General features: G+C 36.4%; 1 protein-coding gene across 1 annotated transcript; it reads left to right on the top strand.

Annotated features, from left to right (window-relative positions):
* Nucleotides 1–320: 320 nt before the first annotated feature.
* Nucleotides 321–1,920, top strand: LOC6502371 (uncharacterized protein DDB_G0282077). Its single transcript, XM_001967514.4, has one exon. It carries the CDS (start codon nucleotides 915–917, stop codon nucleotides 1,650–1,652), a length of 738 nt encoding a protein of 245 aa, XP_001967550.3. The 5' UTR covers nucleotides 321–914; the 3' UTR covers nucleotides 1,653–1,920.
* The last annotated feature ends 8,517 nt before the right edge of the window (nucleotides 1,921–10,437 follow it).

The following is a 10,437-nucleotide window of genomic DNA, read 5'->3' as shown; positions in this document are numbered from 1 at the left end:
TAAATTTTAGATTTTTAGAATTTTAGACTCTAAAAGGAAGGCCACAAAGTCTAAAAATATGTTTCAAAATGTTTTTAGAACATGATATGAGAAGAGTACCGGGTATCATATTGTCTAAAGTTAAAAAATCTAATTTTAACTATTTTTTAAATATTTTTTCTACAATTAGTAAAGATATCACCTATTCTTAGCTCCATTTTTTTTAAGTTTTTATTTTTATGACTAATATTCCCCATAATAATTAATATCCCTTAAGAACCGTAAGAATTAGGGGGTTTCTTGATCTAAAAATAAGACTAAAAGCTCTAAAAATGCGATAAAAAATAAATAAAAATGATTTAAAAATAAAAAGATACTAGAAATTACCGGGTATCAAGTCTTTTAAACTCCATAAGTCCCATTTCTTTTAAAATAATACAATTTCTTGATCATCCTACACTGTTCTGGGTTTGATTCCTTCCTTTCTTTTTGCTGATTTTAATTTTTAATTGAGAGTTAAGCTCCCAAAACCTATTCTTTCTTCAAATTTTTTCACATTTTTGTCTATTTTTTTGCCTGTGACCGAGCACTTGAGGTTCACGATCTGTGGCGAAGAGCAAACAATGGCCTACAAGTGCGGCCACTTCTCGCCACGCTCGGCACATTACCTGGAACTGCGAACAAAAAACGGGTACAGAAGAGATATCCACCCTGGGGGCTAAAAAAAAAAAAGTGCGAAAGGCTTTCTCCCAGGGCCTAGAAATTCTAATTTTTCTGATATTTTTTTCATCCATGAATGATAAAAGAAAGCGTCGAGGGTCGCTTCTTTGAATGTGTCTTTAATTTTCTTTAATTTCCGTCAACTCATTGCTGGCTATATAAACTGGCCGGGATTGGGCCAAAATCGAACAGTCGGCGCAGAGCCAGTGTGCGAAATGAAATACAACGCTATCATTGTGGTCTTTGGGTTGCTACTTGGCCAGTCTCTGGCCGAGAAGAAGGACTCTGCCGCCTCCCTGCCGGAGAAGGATCAGACCCGCCTGGCCGGGATTTTCGTCAAGGACGGTAATGAGAATGGCCAGTTGAGATTCCTGGCCTCCGGACTCACCAGCAGCAGCTCCAGCTCCACCAACAGTGGCCTCAACTCGGCCCTGAACCAGTACATTACCAACAAACAGGACATGCTGGAGCAGCTGCGTCCTTCCTCCAGTTCGTCCTCCGGATCGGGAACCAGCACAGTGACGGGAACAACCACGGGAACTGGCACCACCACTGGAACCACAACTGATAGTGGGATAGTAACCACCACAGCCAATGGAGCCATCTACGTGAATCTGGGCAACTCGGGATCATCATCCTCCTCCTCTTCGTCCTCCTCCTCCTCCGCCAACAATGCGGCCATCAACCAAGTGATCTACGGCTCCTCCCCGATCGCCTCTCTTCTGCCGCAAATTGTCGGCCAGGCGGCTGGTTCCACTCGCATTCGTCCCGGCCAGGTTAACAGGAGACGGGTGGTGGCCAACGGTGGTAATGGTGGCAACCGGAGGCGTCGGGTCAACAAGAGGCGTGGCAACATCAACAACAACAACATCCGCCGTCGCCGGCGTCGCGGCAACAAGAAGGGCAAGAACAAGAAGGCCCAAGTGATGGTCGTTCGTCCGAATCGCGGCTGAAAAAAAAAAAAACGCGTTTTGAGCCACTTTTCTTCCTCATCCTTCCCTTTCCCTCCCTCTCCCCCTTCCTCTCTAACTTTTAAGCAAAATTGTAATTTTTTTTTTTCAAAAAACCAAGACAAGCAATTTTTTTTTTTATAAACGATTATTATTATTATTAGTATGCGAGAAGGCAACTTAATTTATTTATTTAAATAATTGAAAGCAATTACACTGAGCAACAAGAGGAGTACTTTTTTGGGGAGGGGTTTTGGGGATTACATTTTGGTCTTTGAATAGTGTTACCAGGTTCTGTTTATTATTTTTTTTTTAATTATTTCTAAAGGAAATCTTTTTTTAAATATCGAAAAGCTATTTCTAGAGACTCTTACAGACTTAAAGAGTTAATTTTTTAATATTTATTTATTATATACATTTATTTTATTCCAATATTTTACAAAAAGACTATGGTTTAGTGTTACCAGATTTCTCAGAATATTTTTGTTTAATTTTATAACACTCCCCAAGACCCATTTTTTATAAAGCTTCAGAGATTCCTTACGATTTCGCGAAACTCTATGGTTTTAAAGCTATTTTTAGTATGACCAGACTCTATGAAAAGGTATGACCAGACTAGTTATTACTTAATTTTAAGAAAAAGTAAAAAAAAAAGGATCTTAAAGTATATATTTCTAGTAGAACCTTAAAAAAACTACCAACATTTTTATTTCCAAAGCTTTAATCACATAGAAGTCTACTACCTCTAGTCCTTAGTGTGCCCAGAGCCCCTAAAACCCAATCGATTAATTGCAACAGACTGCTTGTTAATCGATTTCCAATCGAGTCCTTTAAGTCCTTTATTCAAATTGAAATTTAAATTGAAATTGAAATGAACTTCTCAGCTGGGCTGACTCCGCGGCGTGAGACCTCAAATTTGTGCTGGCCAGTGCCTGGGCCGTGGCTCTAATTTATGGGCCAACTGGTGTTCATGTTCAGGGCGGCCTGCTCCCCCCCTTTCTGGCTGGGCTGGGCTGGGCTGGCCCCTGGTGAGCCCCTGGTCAAGTGCAAGACAAACGGTCTCCGGTCGCTGGTCTCCGGTCTGCATGCGGCGGTCAATGTCTTGATAAATGTCTGCCCGACTGGCGCCGCCAAGAGAGTTGTGCTTGGTGGCTGGCTGGTTGGCTGGTTGGCTTGTTGTGCCTGCAACTTGCCAACCAACCCACCCCCCCCTATAGTACCGCTCTCCCCCTTCCTAAATCACCGTCACGTGTCCTGGCTGTGCATTATGTGCTCATGACTGTAATGAGCCTGTAAGTGGACCTAATCAGTGTCATAATAATAGAAATTAATCACTGCAAGGCCGTGCTTTCAGTTTGCCAGCCAGTGGGTGGGTTGGACTAGTGGGTGCTACTAGTAGTGGGTGCTACTAGTGGGTGCTATTACTAATACTAGTACTAGTAGTAATACTAGTACCACCTGCAGGCAGTGGTCTACTTTGTAAATGTTTTGTAATGATTTGATTTGAAATTCATTTGAATTATTGCTTGCTTCCGGTTTCCGTTGCCTTCGAAATACTTTCCTGTTGCCTCTTGGCAGCAGGAGGTCCTTTGCGAGGACTTCTAACCTCTCTCGCTCTGGTCTAGGGGGAGTTTATTAAGTACTGCCATGAATACACTCAAAGAAAATATTTATTATATTTTTTTATTAATAATTTATGAAAGAGAAAGAGTCGAAGAAGAGGCTAGAATTTCTGAGAGAAATTAGAAATTAAGAAATTAGAAAAATTTTATATTATTTTAGGCTTTATTTTATGAACTAATATTAATTAATACACTTTTTATTATATTTTAAAAGGAAAGAAAATAAAAAAATAGTTAGAATTATTAAATAAATTTTTCTCAAAGTGTTTTTACATAGGCTTTGCTTTCTTTTAGTGTTTGTGAGTCTAGTATGTGTGTGTTTGGGTGTGTGAGTGTGCGGAACTTTGTTAATATGCAAGTGAATGAACATTTCCGGTTTCGGACAAAACGTGCCATGTGCTGGGACTGGAACTGGGACTGGGCCTGGGTCTGTGGGCCCAGAAACCAAAAACCAAAACTGAAACTGAAACTGAACCAAGGTCCTGGCCAAGTTCGCGAAACCTTTTGAAAGAGTGGAGGAGGTAGAAGAAGAACGAAAAGGTGGATAAGAGAGAGGAGGAGAAGGAGCATCCAGGCTCATAGCCCAAGGACATGTTTCTGGCCAAAAGTTCACATCACCATGTTGCCATTGCCCTTGGAAGCATTCGCTGCCCTATGATGTTTCATATCCTTTTTCCGGGGACAGAGTCCTGTGAGTCCTTTTGGTTTTTAATCAAAAATAAATTTATCTTTTTGATTAAAACCATTTTTTTTTAGATTTTTAATTAAGTTTTTAAAACGAAATTTCTATTGAAAGAGGCTCTTGTTTCAAACTCAATTTTTTTTGCTAGAAACTTATGTCTAAACATTAATTTTTCCTTAAAATAAAAATAGTTTAAAATATTTTATTATTATTTTAGAGTCCATACTCTTTATTTTTCTTAAAAAACTTCTTATTTATTTAATATTTTATATCCTCTCCCATAGTTTGTAAAGTAAGACCCATTTTTCAAAGAGTATTTAAGAATCGACCCAGAGATCGACTCTGTTGGTTCGTTATTTCTGTTTTCTTTTTTTATTTTTGGCCATTTTTTTTTTTCTTTGACCAGTTCTTTGGCTTCGCTCATGTGTAATTTTCAATTAAAATGATTTGAGTAGACAACTTTGAACGCTTCTGGCTCTGGCTCTGGCTCTGACTCCTGCTCCTGCCACTGACTCTCGGACTCTTCCGATTTTGATTCCGATTCTGATTCTGATTTTGATTCGCATTCAGATTCCGATTCGTATTCGTAGTCCGGATAGGGAGGAAGGAAGGAAGGAAGGACCATGGACTTGCTTTTGGCCACAAATACTCTTTTTTTTTTGGCCAGAAATCATAAATCATGCAACGGCCCAGAGACAGGGACACCGCATTGGATATCGAGAGGAGGCAAGGCGGCAAGGAGCCATTCACAAAAATAAATATATAAATGTATATATATCTGGGAGTGTGCAGGAAGGCAGATATATGTGGGCTTGTGTCGACTAAGTGGGCCACAAGTTTCGTTTCACTTTTGAAATAGTTGCAAAGTGGAAAAGTTTGCCGCACTTGCTCCCTACCCCCCTCCCCCTTAGGATGCCCACAAAAATAAAAAAAAATAAAAATACAAAAAATAAAATGCCTGGCATCTTGTCTCTTTTGGGTATTTGGCATGCAGAGTGTCCACGTCTGTGGTCAGGAAAGGGCATAATTGCGGAGCATCCTTGCCGAGAAGGAAAACATGCCAGCGGAAGGAGGCGGGCGATGAGTGCGTGAGTCACGTGCCAGGAACAACCCGGCTTCCGATGCCACTTCGTGACACGTCTGCTGTGGACAATTGTGTTCTGGAAGGAAAAATTACGACAAATTGGGTTTTCTCTAAAGAAATATGTTAGATTTGAGGTTTCAATTTTAAATCTTAAATATTGGCAAGTGTTTAAAGTAATTTCGATTTTTATTTAACCAATTTAAGAGCTTAAATGGAAGATAGAACTTAAATAACTTTGTTTTTAGACAATTTTTTGATTACTTGTTTATTTAAATTTTATTTTATTTTATTTTTTAAAGAGTTTTAAACCTATTTTTTGTTTAAATATTATTTTATTACATAATTTTTATTCAAATTAAAATAGATTTAATACAATAATTTAAAAACTATCGCTAACTCATGAGTTAAAATAAAAATATTTGTTTTAGATTTTTATTACATTGATTATTAAAAGATTCAATTATTTAAATTATTTTATTTAATTATTATGTATTAAAAAATTCCCTTTAAAAACTATCATATACTTTACCATCTCTGCTCCTCTAGAAAAAAAAAATCATTCTTTTGGTCATTTATTTCGGGGCCAAGTGTCAATGCAGCAAATGCCCAAGAACCGATGAAATTCTGCGGCTACGAAGCCTCTTCTTCCACTCCCCCCTGTTCTTCTCTCTTGTGTCTTCTGTCTGTCAATATATCTGGAATTCTTCTCCAGTTTTTTTTTTCCTTCCATCTGTTACGACCATTGTGGCTTAGGTTTTTTTTTTTTGGATTTTTTTTGTGGGTTACCCCCTCGCACTCTCTATTGGATTTTTGTTGTGGAATTTCTTGTATTCCGTTGGCTTTTAATTGCCATGACGTGTTTGTTCTTTTAGTCGTTTTTTTTTTGTTTTTTTGTTTATTTCTTCGTTTTTTTATTTGTGCTGGCTCTTTTGGCCACTTGACGTTTGATTTAGTTAGTACTTTTGGCCAGTTTGGACGCTTTCGGTTTACAAGACCAATTGTAAGCCAATTTTCGGAGCCAGTGGGTGGAAGGGGACGACCTTGTCATGGCCGTTTACTCGACTTGTTCTTCTTGTTATAGCTTTTTATATTTTTTTCCTCTATTTTATATTTTATTTAATTTTTTTTTTTTGGCACACTTGTCAAGTGGTTTGTTATTTATTTATTACGGTTATTTGTTTTTCCTTTTTTTTTCTCGTATTTTTTTATCGTTTGGCATGGTTTTTACTTTAGACTGACACATTACCGCTGATTGATTGATAAATGATTCGGCGAATTAATTAAAGCGGCACAAGCTGCGATAAAAAGTGCACACTCGAAGCCACAAGCAGATCACTTCGAGATTTTGATAAATGCTGCTCCAAAAAAACCCAAGGCAGAGCTAGATAATAAAATAAAATGTCACAAGAGATTTAAAGTTATTATTTTTGTTGGAAAAAAAAAGGAATAAAAACTTTATTAGAGATAGTTTTTGTTAGCCTTTTGTATTAAAGATCATAAAATAAATACGTTGTTCTACTTAAAAGCTTAAGAATAAATTGACACTGAAAAAAATACTAAAAATTAAAATTATTAATTAAAATATATCAAAAATTAAAGTTAAAAGTTTATAAAACATTTTACATTTTATTTGTTTTTTATTTTTTTTAAATTAGTGTTTAGTTTTAGTGTTTTATATTAATTTTCTTTAAAGATTATTCATATTTCACCTTAAACCTTAACTAATAAAACCAATATTAATTTAATCGATACATTTTGAAAATCTTTAAGTCGAAAGTATCGAGATCTGTCCATCGCTAGGAAGGAGAATCGATAGTTCTAGGGCAGTTCTAGCAAGATAGTAAAAAGATCACCATTCAAATTCTCGCAAAAAAACGAAGAAGTCATCTTCTAATTATAAAAACGATATATCGATAATAGATAGTATAGATATCTGTCCATCCCTAATACAGTTCTAACAAGTCTGAGCATAATTCTCAACTAAAATACTCAATTCCCCCCAAAAACCGCGAATTAAACATGAAAAACCCACCACATTGAACTGATTAAAGTGCCCCTTTCCATAAAAAACCCAACTATGTGACATTTGACATTTAAAATATGGAATATCCTTTGTGATTTCCAAACTAAAACGCCCTAAAAGCAGTGGGGAGTCGGAAAAAATTCATAAATCGTTGTGCTTTTCGATATGAATATTAATTGATTTGGGGAAGAGGTCGCCTAATTGCAGGTCATTGTAATAGATACGCGCACAGAGAGAGAAAAAAGTGTATAAAAAATAATGAAGGAATTGCAATCAAATCAATTTGCCTGCCACTCCCACTAGCCACCCACCCACTGACCAGACTGGTAGCTCCTGCCCCTTTTTCGCACGCCCCTGCAAGTCTTGATTTGGCTTTGATGGATGATTGAAATTTTGCAGAGCGCGTACAGAAAACTTGAAGTACAGTTAATTAGGCTCAATCAATGTACAAGGGGGGAGTGGCAAGGAGGGGGTGATGGCAAGGACATGACAGCAACTCGACACAGGGAGGTGGGGAGGTGAGAATGAAGCAAATAATTAAATCTAATTAATTTGCAGCTGTCAAAGGGAAAGAGAGAAAGAGAGAGAGAGGAGGGAGAAGAGTGGGTGACAGGGTGTTAAGGGGGTGTGAAAAGTGGGAAAAATTAGTCAAGGGTTAACAAAACCTCATCGATTTGTAGCTCCGTCATCTCCCATCCATTGCACTTTCTGGCACAAAAGTCAATTTGCCAAAAATTTGTTGGCCAAAAAAACAGTCAAAAAAAAAAAATACTAGAAAAAAAATGCTTTGTAATGATCCCTTTTTTTTATTTTTTGGCACCCTCATTCAATTAAGGGTTAAGCCAAAGGGTTGCCGACTTTCGTGCCTGTCTTGGACGTGACATAAATCAGCGTTTTAAGTATATATATTATATATACGCTTTTCCCCAACCGATTTTGATTAGGGGGTAATTGCTAGGGAAGTGGTTAAACAACTAAGGAGTACCCTAGTTCAAAAACGGTTTAAAATATTAAAATATAAGGTTTAGAGATTAGGTTTAAAAAGAATATAAAATAAAATAATTAAGAAGTAGAGAGTATTTATTTTATTTTCCATTTCAAAATAATAAACTAATCTATTTGCCCAGGAGTATCTATAAAATCCCAAAAGTGCTAAACTTTTCTAGCAAATAAGCAAAAGAGAAAAAGTTGAAATGTTTAGCAGAAAGAAAGAAAGAACTCGAGGCACAACACTTGAACATCTAAATCAAATTAATCCCAAGGAAAGACTTGCTGGCTCACTCGCTAGATGCCTTCGCCAGGCACTGAGAAAAAATAATATTAGGCAAATTATATACTTTTTTTAAATTTAAAAAAGGGTAAAGAGCTACATAGATTTCTATTCCTAGATGATTATTTCTATTAAAATAGCTATTAACATCAAAAAACTCTTAAAGAAAAGAGAGTTGAGAATTATAAGACTTGAAAAACAAGAAAATAATTTCAAATTATTAGAAAAAATTTTTTAAAAGCAAAAAATTAAAAAAATAAACAGTATAAGCTGAAACGAAATCTAAAGCTTTCCTAGGCTCGCTTTAAAATTAATACTAAAAAATCGTTACGAAAAAAAAGTTGGGAATTATAAGACTAAAAAAATTAAAAAAATCTATAAGCTAAGTTAACTAAATAGAAATACTTTATAGAAAAGAAGATCCTATAAAAAATTGCTAAAAAAAATCCTTCAGAAAATAGACTTGAGAGTTATAAGACTAGAAAACAAACAAAAAAAATACTAAAAATACTCTTAAAAAAATATCCCAAAAAACAAAACCTTTATGCACCTTTCTCTTGATTATATTTCAAAAATTCAATTAAAATAGAACCCCCCTTTTTTTCACCGTGTCCTTTTGAGCCAATCTCGAGTTCTCTGCCTCTAGTTAGCCTTCTTTCAGTCGCCTCTTCAGCCGGCTCCTGCCTCTTGGCCACCAGCCCATCCCAGCCCAGTTGGTCTCTTGGCAGGCGTAGTTTTTGTGCTTCACTTTGCTTTCGGCTCAAGTGCGAACTTGTTAAATTTACGCAAGGATCTCCTAGTCCTGCCACACGCATACTCAATTAGGGAAGAGGCCAGGGCAAGGGGTGGGGGGTCTTAGCCAGGATTAGGAATGGGCCCAGAGAAGATGGAGAGGAGGAGAGAGGGCGAGGGCTGAGCTGGCTGGGAAGCTGTGTAGCTCAGTTACGCAAACAAGCAAATCAAAAAACCATTTGACGCACTTTCATCATCGACGTGGCAACAATGGGGGTGGAGGGCGTGGCACCTGCTGTTGCTGACAGATTCGAAACTGCCAATAAGTCGAATCCCCCCTTTCCACAAATCCTTTTTTTTTTGTTTTTTTTTTCTCCAAAACACTTTCCCTTAGCCAGCAAAAAAAAAAAAAAAAAACAACAATAACGAATTGCATTTTCGGCTAAGAGGGGGACCTAGGGGGGGCTTAAGTATTTTGCAGATTTTTTGGGGGGGATTTGTTTTGCAATACACCCCCTTTTTGGCCTTCCTGGCACTTCAATTTAATGAGCGCTTAAGTCGGGGCGATGCTTTTTGCATCCACTTTCAATTGGAGAAGGGACTTTTCTTAAAAATAATTGTAAAAAATATGTATTTTATCATTTTAAGTAATACAAAAAAGGTGAATCTTCATTTTTTAAATTTAAATGATAAAAAAGGGATTTTTTAACAAGTTTTCACACAAAAAAGTCATAAAAATATTTATCGATAACATGAATCTTATCTTTCAATCCTAAAAAAAGGGTTACTCATCTACAAAATTTTGTAATAAAAAAACGGGAGGGATGTCGTTTAAGGTTAAGATTTAAAAATATGAAATTTATCGAATTAATCGAATTTGAATATATATATTTTTCCAATTGATTTTAAAAACCAAACCTCTCATGAGTAAAAACCAATCTATTAATTCAATAAATAATTTTCATAATAATTTTTTCAACTAAAATATTAAAAATAATACCAAAATTCGATAAATTTATCGTCCACTGTCATCGCAATTATCGGTTTTATTTTATTTCTCCTTCTCCCTTCCATCCCTTGCTTATCTCCTTTGCCTATTTTTCGCCACTGACTTTTGCTTTGCTTGCAAACAATTTTTTTTTGTTTTTTTTTTTTATTTTTGGTATTTTTGCTTTATGTTTTTCCTTATTTTTGTGTATTTTTTTTTTTTTTTAGTGGGTCAAGTGCTGCTTTTGATGCTGACGTTGCCAACGCTTTTATTCCTCTTCGTCCTCGGCTGATGCCGATGCTCCTCCTTTGGAGGCTGTGCTCTCCTTTTTGGAGTAGGAATTAAATATCAAGTGTGTGCCAGAGTGACCAGCACATGTGCCGCATC

This window comes from Drosophila ananassae, chromosome XR (assembly GCF_017639315.1).
Source record: "Drosophila ananassae strain 14024-0371.13 chromosome XR, ASM1763931v2, whole genome shotgun sequence".
NCBI lineage: Eukaryota > Metazoa > Arthropoda > Insecta > Diptera > Drosophilidae > Drosophila > Drosophila ananassae.
This window is presented reverse-complemented; position numbering and strand designations above follow the sequence as displayed.

Coding starts and splice junctions, on each gene's coding strand:
- LOC6502371 (XM_001967514.4), top strand. CDS start 915: ATGAAATACAACGCTATCATTGTGGTCTTTGGGTTGCTACTTGGCCAG.